Source organism: Mangifera indica, chromosome 15, assembly GCF_011075055.1.
Source record: "Mangifera indica cultivar Alphonso chromosome 15, CATAS_Mindica_2.1, whole genome shotgun sequence".
Classification (NCBI taxonomy): Eukaryota; Viridiplantae; Streptophyta; class Magnoliopsida; order Sapindales; family Anacardiaceae; genus Mangifera; species Mangifera indica.
In genome coordinates, this window is record NC_058151.1 from 3,185,337 (window position 1) to 3,202,467 (window position 17,131).

The 17,131-nt window shown below is 33.6% G+C and overlaps 2 protein-coding genes across 5 annotated transcripts; one reads left to right on the forward strand and one right to left on the reverse strand.

The window, feature by feature from the left end:
- The first annotated feature begins 2,794 nt into the window (after positions 1-2,794).
- Positions 2,795-12,152, forward strand: LOC123197778. 3 transcript variants are annotated; one of them, XM_044612163.1, is made up of 15 exons: positions 2,795-3,188; positions 3,610-3,743; positions 3,847-3,996; positions 4,084-4,195; positions 4,351-4,651; positions 5,387-5,600; positions 5,814-5,903; positions 6,058-6,313; positions 6,413-6,525; positions 6,892-6,990; positions 7,078-7,125; positions 7,198-7,308; positions 7,436-7,526; positions 7,629-7,773; positions 11,725-12,152. In XM_044612163.1, the coding sequence occupies exons 1-14, from the start codon at positions 2,948-2,950 to the stop codon at positions 7,727-7,729; spliced, it is 2,061 nt and encodes a 686-aa protein (XP_044468098.1). In that variant the 5' UTR covers positions 2,795-2,947; the 3' UTR covers positions 7,730-7,773; positions 11,725-12,152. The 3 variants fall into 3 exon arrangements, with proteins under 3 accessions (XP_044468098.1, XP_044468097.1, XP_044468096.1); XM_044612162.1 differs by lacking the exon at positions 11,725-12,152 and adding an exon at positions 7,865-8,032; XM_044612161.1 differs by lacking the exon at positions 11,725-12,152 and having other exon boundaries at positions 2,796-3,188; positions 7,629-8,032.
- On the reverse strand, positions 8,199-17,062 carry LOC123197777 (mitochondrial intermediate peptidase, mitochondrial). Of its 2 annotated transcripts, XM_044612159.1 has the most exons (17): positions 16,790-17,060; positions 16,086-16,167; positions 15,957-16,009; positions 15,788-15,842; positions 14,705-14,843; positions 14,556-14,610; positions 14,206-14,428; positions 13,837-13,932; positions 13,295-13,414; positions 13,060-13,185; positions 12,672-12,827; positions 12,127-12,243; positions 10,866-10,991; positions 10,716-10,783; positions 9,317-9,452; positions 9,044-9,209; positions 8,199-8,857 (listed from the first exon to the last, which is right to left on the reverse strand). In XM_044612159.1, the coding sequence occupies exons 1-17, from the start codon at positions 16,966-16,968 to the stop codon at positions 8,580-8,582; spliced, it is 2,175 nt and encodes a 724-aa protein (XP_044468094.1). In that variant the 5' UTR covers positions 16,969-17,060; the 3' UTR covers positions 8,199-8,579. The 2 variants fall into 2 exon arrangements, with proteins under 2 accessions (XP_044468094.1, XP_044468095.1); XM_044612160.1 differs by lacking the exon at positions 8,199-8,857 and having other exon boundaries at positions 8,951-9,209; positions 9,322-9,452; positions 16,790-17,062.
- Between the last annotated feature and the right edge of the window lie 69 nt (positions 17,063-17,131).

Below are 17,131 nucleotides of genomic sequence, written 5' to 3' on the forward strand. Positions count from 1 at the left end.
CAAATCAACTGCCTAATTATTCTGAACAGCTATTATAAACATGGCCTAGCCCAGCCTAACCGGGCCTGGCTCGGCCCATTGAGAAACATTCACAATCTTCTTGCACGAAATACCCCATCTAGGGTTGGATACGAACAAAGTCAAGATTGAATACCTCTTGACTTGAGTTTGATTCAAATGAAGAATAGCTAAATTCGAATTTGTTGAACGAACATTATGGGTGATTCAAATTTGGTTTGAATAAAAATGATTCGTTTGAGTTCGATTTGAATTTATAATTCAAATGTATGACTTGAATATGTGACTTATATTTATGGTTTGAATTCGTGATTTATTAAAAAAATAATATCATTTAATAATTACTTAACATAATTCAAATCGAGTCATTTATCCAACTTGTGAGCTGAACTAAACTGAACTTTTTCTAGTTTGAGTTTGGGGTGGTTTCAAATCAAACCGAATCTTTTAACTTAAATTTGGTTTAAATTAAAATTAAACAAATTTAAACCAAATTAAACTGGATTTTGAGCCTGAACTAACTTAATTCCTATCCAACCCTAGCCCCATCTTAGGGTAAATAAGCAATGGTAAATATTTCAATGAAATATAGAAATTTTTTAACATATAAAATATGCTTAATTTCAAAATCATGGATAAAAAAAAGTCCAACCATCAAAATAAATTTTTCAGTGAACAATACAAAACATTAACTTATTTTTAGATTTATTTTAAAATAATAAAACAATAATTAATTAAAATCTCCATTTTTCAAGTGGGTTATAAAAAAATTAATAATATTTCATATATTAACAATAAGTATAAATATTAATATATCATCATGTAATTATACGATTTTAAAATAGAGATAAAACAATACTCAATCATATAATAAAATATCAGTATTTATATTCATTGTTTGTTCATATATTGCTACTTTATAAAAAGATAAACCTCAATCGAAAGATTATAAAATTATTTTGGCTCAATTTGACCATCTTTAATCTTGCATACACCAACACATATTGAGTAGTCATTGAACATACCATATTTTCACCATTGACCTTGAGCATTTTGTCTATTGTTCACATTGAAAATGAGAAAAAGGTTAACAAACCGTTCATATTCAATTTTCATTGTTTTGGGTGTGCGATTTATTTGTGTTTGCACTGAAACTGAATGATGCAAAAGATGTAAAGATAGAAACCTTTTTAGTGTAAGTGTTTGTTATGACTGATGTATTAGTAACGTGTAACGTGTTTATGTTAATTAATTATCTTTAACATTGTTTTATTTTATATAATTAGACAAATATATTAAGATGGTAAAATTGTGATAAAGAAATTAATACATGATATTGATTGTGAGGACCCTATATGTACATATGGTAAACATTATAGAAATGTTCATAGTCTCGGTATGACTTTATATTGGATACAAGTGATATAATTAGAATTATCATAGTGTTTAATAACCTTACTAAAATGTATTAAGTATTAACAAATTACACGTATCAAGATTGTTCGTTGATAACTTGCTGAAACACATAAGTGCATTCAAATAAATATGTTCACCAAACTGATCTAATAAGAGGAATTTATATCGATGATAACCCTAGTGTCTATATAACACTTCCTTTAACAAATAGTGGTTCATGTAATTATTTGATTTGAGGTCATTGGACTATCTTGTACATAAATTTTGTTAAGTGAAAGGGTGAGAAGGTTATTTTGTACCGAATTTCTATTATATCGCTCCTTTTCAATATGACAAATGTTTTAGGGGTGAATTATAAATTTTGGAAATTGTTTAAAAATTTTAGAGGTTTTTGGAATTTTGATAAAATTTTAAAGATGTTTTTGAAAATTTTAAAATTTCAATATGTTTTTTTAGTAATTTAAAAAATGATAGTTATATTTTTAAATAACTAAATAAAAAGGTTTGAAGTGTTTTGATATTTTTAAAAGTCTATAATGAATTTTTTTAACTATTAAAGATATATAAATAATTTGATATTAGTATTTAGTATTAATAACTATTTAATAATTTTAATAAAAGGTAGAACAATTATTTATATAAAAACTAAATAAATTCACTAAAATAAGTGGATAATGGGTGAAAATTTGATTTTGTTAAACTTAAAGGGTACAAAGTCATTCATCAAACCTTGTGTGGGATATGGTAATTTCACTTTTTCCTTTAATTTTGGGTTCTCATGGTTTCCACACAACCCCGAAGTGGTGATTAATTCTGCATACACCCCCTTCAAATAGGCTGTTTTAAAATTTCTCTAACAAAAATATCATAAACCTTTTAGGCCAAAAGACTTTTTCTCATCCACAAAGTTTTAAAATTTCAAATATCTACTCTTTTGTTAAAATTTTCGGTTAATGTTAAAGATAAAAATATTAAAAAAACTAAAATTTTATCATATTTTTTCATTTAATTTAAAAATTTAATAATTTTTTCTATCAAAAATTTAAAAAATGATAATTTTCCTTTTAAAATTTTTTCTATCACGTGTTCTTTCTTCCTCTTGGTCACTTACTTTATCTCCTCCATTGGCTTCTCTCTCTAAGGGGAGGAACGTAATAAAATTTTATTTTTTTAATATTTTTAGTTAAACAATAATTTTATCTTTAATTATAATTAAAAATTTTAAAATGAAAGTAGATATTTGAGTTTTTAAAATTTTATAAATGGAATAAGTCTTTTGGCCAACTTTTTAAATAAAAACTTTTTATATGATTGGAGTAAATATGATTAAGCTAAACTTTGGGATAGAAATATTTCTTTTAGATTGTACGCTTAAAATGGAGGGAGTGCCGTAGTCCATTTTCCTCGTCATCAAATTTGTCAACATTTCTCCTCCACAATTCGTATTTTGTCTGATGAACTTAATGGAAGGCACAATTTTTTTACACCCCAAACTGACCAATTGTTTTTGTTCATGGCTGTTATCGCTTTCCCAAACATTCTTTCTCAATTCTTGGAGCCAAATCACCACTCTCTCCGACGAAGCAAATGCACTTGTTGCGCCTCTCCAGCGGCGAGAGAAACCAGAAGGAAAGGATCGGCGATTGTGTGGTTCAAACAAGATCTTCGCGTGGACGATCACCTCGGTCTCATCGCTGCCTCTAACTACCAAGCTGTCCTTCCTCTTTACGTTTTTGATCATAGGATTCTTTCTTGTAAGTGTTTTAGCTTTCTCTCTCTCTTTTCTTTTTTTCTGCCTTGGAATTTATTTTATGATAGTTGAATATGCTTTGTGCGTTCTTTAATTTTGTGTCAGAATCACTGTTTTATTTACAGCTAGAAGCTTAGGCTACTATAGCCAGTCCATGTTTTATCAAGGGGCTGGTCACTTGAATCAACAATCAATGCAGATGTACATAGTAATTTAAATACTGTTATAATTTGTTCAAACTGGTTTGACTAATTAATTACTTCATTTAAAAGGTTTAACTCACATGTAATACCTGATCATATTATTTTGGCAATGATGTTTAATGCATGAAAATGAGCATCTGTATTCTTGTTATGGTGTTGATGAAATGTGGCAGTTTGTGGCTATTTCATTGTATGTACTGATGCAAGCGATAATTTGTGTAGGTTATTCTGATGAAATGCTAGAACTGGTTCTTTTTGCTTTGGAAGACCTGAGAAAGTCATTAAAGGGACAGGGCTCTGATGTGATGATCAGATTTGGAAAAGTAGAAAATGTCATCAAGGAACTTGTAGACGAGGTTGTTATTTGTTATATTTGCTTAGTGTGCTGATCTTTTAAGGGGGGCCTTTCAAGTAAATTGTCCACTCATGTTTGTTAAATTTGTCATAAGGTTGCAACAGGTGAAAGCTACCAGTATATTTGCTCAAGAGGAGGTTGAGTACCATCTTCGCATGATCATGGGCATTGTGGATGAAACCTTGGCAACAACAAACTTTGAAGATGGAAAGCCAAACATGTGTCTGTGGCAGACACCATTTTATGATATTAAGGTGGTTTTTCTGCCTTTTATTGGTGTATGAAATTTAGCCATGTCAGTAGTTATGTGTAATTTGCTCAATTATATTCATGTCATGTAGAATCTGAATGACCTGCCTGACTCACACAATGACTTTTTGAAACTTCAACTGCCCGTGACTTTGCCTACTCAGCCCCCTGCATTACTGGGTTCAAAATTGGAAGTGGATTGGGGTAAATTTTAATTTCGGTAAAACTTTACATTGTAATTCTCTTTGCCTAATATTTTCATGTTAAGATTCAAATTTTATCGATTTTAGTGTATGAAAAGCTTTTGATATGCAATTTTGGTTAACCCTAGTGACAATGATGGTTAAACTGTGAATCAGGTCTTTTGCCCACATTTGATGATTTGAAGAAATTTATGACTGAGAATCCATGGAAATTGAAAGAGAGTTGGGGTTTAATCAAGAATATTTCAGCTGAAACTATATTACTTGAGAAATCAAAATCAGGGGAAAGAAGAAAAAGAAATATGAATGTCAATCATGCTCCTGTGAAGAAGCCAGATACATCCATTTTTGTCACACAGAAGGGTAATATTGTCAGAGGTGGAACAAGTGCTATATTGAATGCATTGGCAGCATATTTTAGATATTTGGAGGGAACAGCCGGCAATGATTGGCTAGAGTATGTGGTGATTATATATGTTGATTTATCTTGATTATGCAATGGAATACTTAAGTTCTTGTGCATGACTTCTTACCTGAGTAATACAATATGGCTTAATCTAATGTTTGCAGTGTAATTGATGCCTGACTTAATACTCTTGTTGATAAATTTTGTGGCATACTAGTTACACTGTACGGAGCATTAAGTTAACATGGATAAAAACTATATTATTTTGTATCCTGCTAACTTTTAAATTCTACTTTCTTATCTATGAGTTTATATTTAAAGTGTAAGATTTTGTCTTCTCTAACCTTTGTCTTATGCTATGCATCTTATTGGACTTTTGACATGATTGAAGAAAATATTATTTGGGAGTGTTATCTTTTCCTAATTCCTTTTTGTTTTGGATCATAGAATGTTTCACAAAAGCTTTCCTGTTAGTGGTGCCTGTGTTTTAGGGGATGCTAGAAATTTTAGAGGTTTGGGCATTGGCCATTTGTATTTGGTAGATGTTGGCTAATGGCTAGTCATTCTGTTGATTTCACTTGCTTCATAGATTTCATGGTAATCATTTAATTACTCTTCACAGTTGCTGAAGCATTACATTGGAACTTTGCTAGTACACTTTGATGTTGATCATGGTTATGAAATTTCCAAGAAGAGCTCATCAGATTCCATTGAAATTTCATATACACTTTTGATGTTGATCGTGGTGTTGGGTTTAATAGTCTTCTTGTCTTGATCTTGTGATAGGGTCGATGAAAAGCTACGCAATGCAGAAAATCAGGACGGAGCTTCATTTTTTACACTCTTTGGCCCAGCTCTTTGTCTTGGTATCATATCAAGAAGGAGAGTGCATTATGAAGCCATCAAGTATGAGAAAGAACGAAATGTTGGATTGTTATCACCCTTGGGATATTCTGCTGTCACTGTTGCTGCAGTAGCTGATGCTGTTTGTTCAATGGAGGTATTGTGATTTCTTGGAAATGTCAGTTTCATATGTTTAGTGTAGAAATAGTAATGCCAAATTTGTTATGTGCTTGATTAGTCTGATGAAAAGGGGGAGGGGGGGGGGGGGGGGGGGGGGGGGGGTGTGGGGTGGGGTGGGTTCCTTTCTTTTGTTTTACTGATTAATGTTTTTTCATATAAACCATTCTTTGTTTTTTCTTTCCTATGGCAGTGGTACTGGCTTCTGTCTCTAAGAAGTTTAATTAGTGAAGGAGGAATGTATAACACACGGATATGGAGATGGAATGGCTATCTAATACAGGTTCAAATTTGATGCATTTAATATTCAGTTTCCTTTGTATAGTTTATTTGGTAGATTTTACAGGAAATTTATTGTATTTTGTTCTGTGAGAAATATTTGAAACAATTTTGAGTTGATTTCTTCAATTTTGCATTGAAAATGTATATTCTTGCAGTATGCAGTTGCTGGAAATGAAGGTCCTGCCATTCTGCTTGTGCATGGTTTTGGTGCATTCCTTGAGCACTACCGTGACAATATATATGGCATAGCTGAAGGTGGAAGCCGTGTTTGGGCCATCACAGTTTTAGGATTTGGCAAATCAGAAAAACCAAATACTGAGTACACTGAATTAATGTGGGCTCAATTACTGAGAGATTTTGTTGTTGAAGTTGTCGGTGAACCAGTACATCTTATAGGGAATTCAATTGGTGGTATATTTTAAATTTCCAACCTGATATTTTCCTTTCATGAACTTGTCTGCTTTATTACTCACCATCAGTTACCTAATTCTCAGTATGTATTATCACCAGGCTATTTTGTTGCAATTGTTGCTTGTCTTTGGCATCCTTTGGTCAAGTCTGTTGTCCTTATCAACAGTGCTGGCAATGTTATACCTGAATATTCATTTACACAGTTCTCTAATGTAAGTCTAAATAAATTTCTGTTCAAATTTTACTAAATTTAACTAACTCGTCTCAGACCTCAAAGTTCTGTTTATTTGTACTTTGTATGTCGTGGTGGTGTACTAGAATCTGGAAGTTAGTCATGCAATGGCCTGTAATTTAAAAGTACCTGGAAGATCTAGGGTGTTAGATTAATATATTTTACTTCTGCTCTGAGCTTATTGAGTAGTGGGAAATATTGTTTGAATTGCATTGCTGAGCTACTAATGAGCTGTTACTGAAGACATCTTGAGTTCTGAGCTTATTGAGCAGTGGGAAATGTTGTTATTATTTGCTTAAAGCTATGATATCTGTAATTATTCTTGGTGGTTTTACAAATGGTTCAGGAGAGACAGACTTCTGGCCCTGCATGGCTAGGTGCTCGTCTCCTTTTGCTCTATTTGAGATTTAATATCAGTAACATAGTGAAACAATGTTACCCAACTGTAAGTTCTTTTTCCATTTCCATTTCCAACTTTGTGTTGTGTCTGGTGATTATGTGGTGATCAATTCTGCATTCTTCCACTTTGCAGAGGACAGAGCGAGTTGATGACTGTCTCATTGGTGAAATGCTAAGAGCAGTATCCTCTTCTTTAATGGAAGTTTGTTTTTCAGTTTAGCATTTGTTTATGTTGCTTTAACATATATTAAAGTCTCATGATCCTGGGGTGCTGGTAGTGCTGGAAAGTATTTTCAGCTTTAATCTCTCACTTCCTCTTAATTATCTCTTGGAAGGGTTCAATGAGAAGGTTCTAATCATACAGGTAAATTCTCCTCGTGCCGAAAAATCAACATACACACTGTGTGGATGTGTTTAGCCTGTGTGTCAATAAATCCATCACAGCTACTTGCTGATTCGTAACTTATGAACCATTTTTCATTTGGTATTAGGGAATGAAAGATCCAATATCTGATTCAAAGTCTAAACTGGCTATGCTTAGAGAACATTGTCCTGGGTTTGTAATCAGGGAATTAGATGCTGGTAAGTATACTGCTGTACCCAGCAAATTTGTAACCTCTGTTAATTTCCCAACAAATTAACTTCATTGTGCCGCTAATTCATTCCTTTTTTCTGATACGCCAGGCCATTGCCCGCATGACGAGAGGCCAGAAGAAGTGAATTCTATAATCATCAAATGGATAGAGACCATAGAAAGTAAACTCCCTGCTGAGAGCTCACTGTAGTTGGTTAGACTAATGCTTGAAAGCTAGCTGGGGGAAGGGAAAAGGTAAAAATTACATATTCCATGTCAGAGATAAGAAATTTGACTACTCCTTACTACTCTCTTCACAACTGAGAGAATTTATGTTATTGTACAGATTCGGTAATTGTTTACTGTAAGGGTCTAATTAGGGTACTGCAGATGATCACCCTCGAACCCCTTTAGAACATTATCATAGCAAAATTTTTTATCATGTAAGGCTTTATACATACGTAATTAAAAAAATATAATTTATTGTTAGGTTTAAAAACCATTCAAACTGCAATCCAAACTTTTAGCTGTTTTTCTAAAATTTATCAATTAAACTAAATTATTTTATAAATTAAATTAAACTATAATATTTGAACGGTTTGATTTAATTTTATAGTTTTATAGTTTAAATTAAATTATATATATCTGTCCAAAAACTCTCACCAAAGGACAAAGGCGAATTCAAAGTTTAAAATACTGGGGTATCAACAAAACAAGTGCCTGTCTTTTATGGCACGGTACATTTCGTTTACAGCAAAAAGTGTTTCAAATGTTTAGCTCCGCTTCCCAAATAAACCAAAGAATAAGCTGACAAGAAATTATGGTCACAGCCGAATATGGCTCTCTTCTCTTGCCTCTCAAATGGAGAAGATGAATTTCTAACACAAATGGGAATTTAATAACTTTAAATTTCAGGAACTTTGCATAACTTTGGCCATTCCCAACAATTTGTCGACAAGTCCGTCACTTTGAATTTGCTTTGTCTCCAACAAGAATTGCCACTCTAAATCTCTCTTTTTCCCCTAAAATTTTCCCCATCCTTGTTCTTTAGTTCAATATTCTTATTCAGCTACAAGAACAGCAGCTCTTGCTTTGTCTTCCACCAACTTCATTTCATCTGAGAAACTTGTGATGTCGGGAATTATGCCTCCATTGGAATATGACAAAATCCCATCACCCACTAGATCCTTCAGCATATGGGCTGGCTCTTTGGCACCGCCGTGCTGCAATAATTTTGTCCGAAGTGCAGTTCCTGTGGCTAATGACAGTGGATCCTCCTGGCATAGCTTTTGCCAAATGCTTGAGGCAAAACATTTCGCGTACAAGTAGCTATAGTAGCCTACATATATAAGAACAATCATCAATGGGAAGTAGCATACATAGACAAGGAAATATCATCAATGGGAAGTAGCCTACACATAAGAAACAATAATCAGTGGAAAGCTTGTGCATAGTAGTTTATATTAGATGCTCCAAGTCATCATGTACACTTCGTGTATACGTTAGGCTGCAACATCAAATATACCTGCCCCATAATTAATGAGGTGACTAAACCGGATCTGCCAATGAGTACCATCCACATGGTTCCAGCTGGTATATTGCCTTTTCAGATTAGCAACAATAGAACCTGTATCCCCGGTTGGGTATGGCTGTTCACCGAACAGTGTTTGATCGACCAAAGCATAAAATATCTGATGAACCATGCAAGGAAACAAACATTGGTCAGTACTTCTTTCCACTACCATGAACAAACTGTAAGCATAACTTGTTTATTCAATATCGGCCTTCAACAATGAACCTGACGTTGCAATTCAGTTGCTGCAAACATGTCCCTGGCACCTTGCAAAGACTTCACTAACTTCTCGGGTATTATTTCACCAGTTGAATAGTGTTTAGCAAATCTCCTCAAGACTTGGTAATCCCATGCAAAGTACCTAGGTATACCACTGAAATCAGTCCCAGAATAACCTTAAAGCACAGTATTAATCTTCTACAAGTACATGAGAAAAGTTCTACATGAAAAAGAGGGCACTGAGAAAATATTCAATGGGTATTACATGACTTCTCTGTTCTCACTTGTATTATTTTTGTCAAGTAAACTGGAGTTTGAATTAACTATCCATAGAAAGATGGGTTAGAAAAAATAAAAAGGGAAAAATTATTACATCATATACACATTCTATTCATTAATTTTAACACATTTATGCAAGTTTTCAGATAGAAAGGTTGGCGTTGTCCACTTTGGAAAAGGCAGCTTCTTCAGTTACCATCCAAAACATCTTGTACTGTTTGGACAAGAAAGTCTACATAAATAGTTTGACCCTCTCTAACTGGACAACATAAAACTTGCCAGTTGTCTTTATTTTAATGATATCGGCTTCCATGCCTTGTGCATTTTAGATATTAGGTGTTATTATTTATCCCAGTAGAAACCACACATCTTCATCAGAGGTCTGTCACACTCTGGGTCATACCCAACAAGAAAACTCTAACTCTAGCACAAATTATAAGGACCCATGTAATAAGATTATCTACATTATTTACAAATGCTTAGTAAAAATTTGATGCAGAACAAGCTTGGAAATATGGAGCTATTTAATGCAAGAGATTTTTTTGTTTGAAAATTTGGCTATATTTTTATGAGTTGAATTAGTTTTCTTTAACATGTTAAAATAAAGTATTATTACTTATTCAGGTAGATTAGATTCATATTGTTTACAACTTGTCCACTATAAACAGGTCTTAATGTATTACCTCTGAAAAGCAAGTATTAAAATAATAGAATTATCATTATTTTCTCCAAATCTTTACAATTGGGGAGTATCTTACTAATTACTTATTTGAGATAAGTTGGCTTCCAATTTATTGAGAACTTATCCCCTACAGAGGCTAACTGAATTCTCTCTAGGTAAAATGACTTAATCACGGAAGATATAGAATGACTGAATCATGTTCTTCATCTCTTTTAAGTTCCTTCTCCTACAGATATTTAATTCTCTCTTTTCCTCTTTAGTTTCTTTTATGTTCACCATCTCTTCTTTCTTTTTCTGTGTCCTTTTCTCTAGGGTCAATGATCAAACTCATACATTATATTTACTAATCAAAACAATAAAAAGACTCAACTTTAGTATGCAAAAGATCAATAAAAAACAATATGAAGATAAATGATGCTATATCAACAGCAGGAAGCTACTCACTCAAAGAGATTTGAAGGTGTCTCAGCAAAGTCAAGAACAACCCTGGTGCCTGAAAAGTGTTGGTAATCCTGTAGCATATTAAAGACAAATTGTGAAAACATATCAAGGTTATTAACTTTTTTGATTAGTAGCATGGTATCAACATAATACCGTTCTTGAGAGTAAGGAATGAAGGGCATGCCCAAACTCATGGAATAGAGTTTCTACTTCACAATGATTAAGCCTCACAGTCGATGAATTATGGGAACCTGAGAAGTTGCAAACGAGGGCTACAACCTGCAAAGAAAGCACATTCATCAAGAACTAATGTTCCTTTTTTCTATTTTGGATATCAGAAATCTCTCAATCTTTCCTGCATGTTCACAAATTTCTAAACTGGAAGCTATGTCTAGATCCTACATACTTGGCAGCCAAAATATTTGAGAAGCAAGAACTAAACTTAGCCCACTAATTCAGGATTATCATATTCATATTAATTATGAAAGAGCAGGGATTTTCAAAAGAACACATTTCCCCACAAAAAAATGGGTCTGGTGCAAGGAGACTAAAATCTGGACTAAGTAAAATAGTTCACGAGTTCCAAATCATTATTATGTCATGCAAAAAGTGAAGGTTGGAACTATCTCTAAATTGGTCTATTTGGATCATTCTTTTGACAGATAGCTTCAGGTTATTGGCTCTTTTTATGCATTTCACTCCACAAGAGCCACTGGATATAAAAAAATATCCTACTGTTTGGCTCTTGTGACAAAACTTCAATCATAAAACAGAATCAATACACACAAAACTTCCTGGTTATTCACTCCACAGAAACATAAATAAACAGGATAAATTCACTAAATGGTTACTATAAATTTACCCATTATACTAAAAGTATTACCATGAGCAAAAAATATATACATACTTCCCAAGCTTATGTTATAATAGCCATAAATTGAATGTTCATAAATTCTTGTGTCAGAATCTTGGCATCTGAGCTTTTCAGAATTGGATACTTACAATATTTCAGGACTGAAGTGGGGGTGCAGGTGAACACACTTCATCCAACACATATGAGACTGCAGTTGAGATTAACAGTGCACACTAAGTATGGAGTGCAAGGCTTTGGGTGACACAATGGATAAGCACTGAGAAGCTAAAGTGGAAAAAATAGCTTTACGTAGAGCTAACTGAGGACACATATGTAGTAAGTGATGCTCACAGGGCATAGGTCAAGCAGCCATGCACAAGAGATATGAACGTATGGTAATGTGGCACATAATGCATATGACAATGGGTTTGCTAGAGGCTCAACAATATGGCACATCAAACATGATTGGTGGTCCACTACTGCAACTACATCCTTGTATGACAGTTGGAAAAAAATAAGCTGTAACACAAATGGACAAATGCTACTAAAACATAAACATACAGGAAGCTGGTATTCTGTTTCTGATATTCGACGTCCCCCTTTGATTGCAAAATTAGCACAACCTGGATACTTGCCAGCTCTTGAGTAAAGATCTAGATACAGATACCCCATGTCTCCCTGAAACAAAGGTAGAATGCTTAAATTTAAGGTTGAAACAGAAATGTAAATCTGCTAGACAAAGTCAATCTACAATTGGACAAGCAAAACAGTGGAAGTTGGAATAAAATTCATTCAACTACTGATGATGACGGCCGCCAAAGCACAAAGGTAAACCTTTTTAACAATGAGGAGAGGAGAAATGCATTTACAAATACACAAATGTGTGTGCATGCAAGCACACCTGTATTTCCAAGGTCGAAGTAATTGTGAATACAAGTATGATTTCTGGGATACAAAGGCATAACCCAAATTATTTAATTCTAAATAAAAAACCCAGATACAAATAAAAGTTGGATAATATATTCATCTTCTAAACAATTAAAAGTTTTTTCATAATTATTCAAAAAAGAGGAAAAATTGACTCTCCCATCAACCATTTTCTATACCTCTTCAGGGTGACAGAGAGAAAATTTTAGGACATCTGGGTGCCATGATTCGCCTGGTGCCAGCGGGACATTATGAAATGTCGCACCAAATAATGACTCCACTATCACTTTCAAACCTTCGATGCATTGCTGCAAAGGAAAATATGATGCCACAACCTGCCAAAGAAACCTTGCAATTAAAAAAATAACAGAAAACAGTTGCCCATCTCTGCAAACCAAATATACAGTACTACTGAAAGTAAGTGTGTAGACAAGAACATAAAGAAGTCACCATAAAATACTCATATGAGCAACTGAAAAAACAATCCTGGTCACAATCTTTTTGGGGGAGAGAAAACTTAACGCTGGTAAAGTTTAATCTGCAGCACGAACAAAATCATATACTTACTGAAGAGTCCAGATTATAAGTAGAAGATTTCATCATTGCTGTGTAATAAGCCTCATCCCACGGCTCCAAATCTATATATCTTTGACCACATATTTTCCTTTTAAAATCCTGAATTGCCTTAAATTCCTACAAGAAAAGTAAGTACTAATCAAAAGTGAAAACTGAAACATAACCTAGACCAAAATGAGATAGTAATAAACTATACACCTTGCTAACAGAAAGCAGGAAATAATACCTCATCAGCCTTTGGCTTGATCATCTTATTCATCTCAAGCAAAAAGGACATTACAACCTCAGGAGATGAAGCCATGTTTGGCTTAACCATAAAATCAGCATAAGATCTATACCCCATCATCTACGTTCAACAATAAAAAGAATGAAATATCAAAAATAGCATACGGGAAAAAGTTAGAGGCATATGCAACCAAGTATTTTTAACCCAAAGAGCATATTGCTTTGTCCAACAAAAATGATTATTGACATAGATTACAAACCCAACAATTTTGCACACACCACATAATTCATCTCTATCTTGATTCACAAAACTTTCATTGATATATATTTCTGAAACTTCCAACAATATTTACTTGAAAAGAAGTAATGAAACAAACTTAGAAACATCACTGAAGAATCAATGAACTTCAATCTATGTCTTCAATTAAACGTTTAAATGAAATTTGGAATATAATGATAACTAATCAGATGAGGAAAATATTTAATTTAATATTCTAATGCCTCATAGCATCACATATATCTTTAATACTCTGTTGAAATAACCTGAGCAAGCTCGTGGCGGGCAGCAATAAGCTTATCAAGAACTTCATGGTTAGCACGTGGGACAGAATTCCCTTGCACATAAACCAGTTTCCTGACCTGGAGAAACAGAAGAATAAAGAAAGATAAATGCATCATGAAATCTCTATGACTACAGCAGAAATAATAAATTAAAATGGTGTGATTTAAAATTTGAAACTTCTCTTCTTTTATAAAAATCTAATTTTCCCTGACTAAATAAAATCATTAGACGATAGACATATAGCTCAGATTATCTAATATATCATATCAACTTAAGTAAATTGTAGAAAATAAGACTACTAGATAATTCCAAAAAATAGAATAAAAGAAAATTAAAAAAGTCAATGCTACCTCATCATCTGATGTCCATTGCAGAACAGAATGTAGAGTGCGGTGCTCAGTTATTATGCGAAACCCTTTTTCTTTCACGTTATTCCACAACCTTACTGATTCCCTCGATGCTCCAGATGTTAATCGATGAATGGGCTTAAGAAGATGATGTATATGTTTTGGAATGCGTGATGCTGGAAATATATCCACGTGACCTGGGTCATTGATAATATTTTGACCAAACCTGACTCATAACATCGCACACACAATATGAATGACAATCAATTATTATTCAAACATAATCAACTACTAATTACATTGAAATATAGAATTCATAAGAAGTGCATCACTGGACGGGATGATATACTTACTCCCTGCACAGCTGAAAAATATCTATATTTAGCTGATTAACTTGTTCAAGTTTCTCTGCAAAGCAAAGCAGGGTGATTATTTTCTGAAAGTCAAAAGAAAAAAAGTCCAAAAACAAAAATTAAAAGGTAAATAGTAATGTATTACATACCAGGACAGAGATGAATTCCACCCTTCTCAAAATCAATGCGCAGATGATTGGCAGCCCTATGAGCTTCCCTGGAAAGCAAATGAGCATCTTTCTCGGCTTTCTTCACCGCATCATACAGAGTATGATTTGTATTGAGATACTGTACCACAGCAAAGAAACACAGCAATAAGATTACTAGCAATAGCACATGAAGATATAGACGTTTATCTTAAAGAAAACATAGAATCACTCTATAGATGATATTTTTAATCAAAGCCACGGCTGATTACATCAAAGTTTAATGAATTTCATGGAGCTTCAAGGCATGAGGACTAAACCAACATATGTATGTAAAGAATATTATTTTATCAAAAATTTACCAAAGATTTCAACACCAACCAATCACATTCTAAAATTACAAGAGACACTAAGTGGAATCTTGATATCAGCCACAGACGTACTCCCAAAATGATTGCTGGCTACATTCCAATTATTACTAAATCATTGTCAAATGAATAAATCCTCAGAAAGTTTCAGTCTAGTGCAGGTGTAAGAGATCTATGTTATGTGACATGCATAATGACTTTGTCTTCAACTCCTTTCGACAACTGAGGAGGATGTTAAAGCTCAAGTAATAATAAACTAGAGGCTCAAATAGTATAGGGCATTTGAAGCTTGGACTTATTCTAAAAATATTTAAGGACTATTTTAAAAGTTATCTTGCCTTGCCAACTCAACACAACACTAAGTAACAAAATTTTGATCCAATATCTACAGTCCCAAGTGGCCAATTGATTGCAGCATTTAACTGTCTGCGTTTTTGTACAAAACGTAGCATTCGCTGTCCACAAACTATTAAGTCAACATATACCTCATTTATTCATTGCAGAATACTGGGTTATCGCTTCAATATAGCTACTTTTATGCTTTTAGGAACCATCTTATTCCCTTTGACAGGCCACATAAGACGTTCAGGCAACTACAGAAATATATGCTTACACATAAAAAATAGCTACAGTACAGTACTTTACTACTGAAAATGGGCACAAATGCATGCTGTGACCAAGAAAATTTATAAGCCAAATAGATCACTGGTCACCTCACATGTAGATATTCATTGATTCTCATTGATGCCTTGTTAGCCTCGTTGACAAATTCACTGAAACACACAAAACAAGACTATAAATGCCTGAAAGAATAATGTGCATTTGAAATTTAATAGAAAAAGAAATCACGCTTATAAGTTAAAAGGTAAAAAATGAGGAAGAGTAACTTGTCGGGATGAGTTTGCCGACAAAGTTCTGCAGAGTCAACAACCGAACAGACCTACGAATCAAAAACTCCAATTACCAAACACTCTAAAAAATGAAAAATCAGAATAACAGAAGACAGAGAAACCTACCGTATCAGAAATCTCGTCCATAGTACGAATAATTTCCATAGATGAAGGCATCTCAGCTATATAATCAACAAGTTCTGTAGACCTAACAAAAATAAAATCAATAAGAGAATATTAGAATAAAAATGAGAATCAAGAATCATGGTTAACAAAATTGAGAAGTTTACAAAAATGATATTGAATGATGCTTTGACATTCTCTTTCTTTTACATTTTCCTAATTACACCTTAGCCTATATACTTGAAGCCCACTTAGAACTCAAGGTCGAAACTAAGGCCCCATCAACCCCTAAAAGAGCTAGCAAGTACGAAAATTATGGATTTTCATTATTTAATACAATTTCTTACTTTTTTATATAGTCAAGTACTATTACTTTACGTTTTCTGCCCCTTTACTAATATAATTCAACTCAACTCAACTAAAGCTACTAAGTGCATAATTCTAAATACAGGAAAAAATGTAACAATCAGAGAGTAATAAGCTCCTTTTCCTCTGTTCTTTTTCCGCATTTACATTCAATGCATTCAAACGTAGAGCAAACTAATATAGAAGACATATCATATTTTCTGCCACCTATGAGTGCACTTCTTTTTTTTTTTCTAAATTTCTTCTTACATTGTGCTTCCAAACAGGAAAAGAGAATAAAACAATTTCAAAAGTCTATTGTCCGTTTTATCTTTAACTTTTTCCAGTTTTAATTAGTTTACCTCTCAATTGCTTCATCGACGAACCGCTGAAAGCCTTTGGGGGTCTTCAATTGATCGAAGCCGTAGAGACCGGTTGGGGTTCCGCTAACGGCACGGGTGTTGAGATAGCGGGTCGAGTAAAAAGCCCAACATGACTTGAGGCGGAAAGTCGGGGCCGTTCGGCGGAGTAGAGTTGACATCTGTTATGTTGGTGTCGCCGCAAACAAGGGTGACGCGAGGATTTTGGTTTTTGTAAAAGGCTGACTCACTATTACCCACCCTAAGTTTGCAAATAATCGTTCCACCCTTTAAATTTGAAAAGCACATCTGTTCACCCGTTATCTGTAAATGAAAACCGTAATA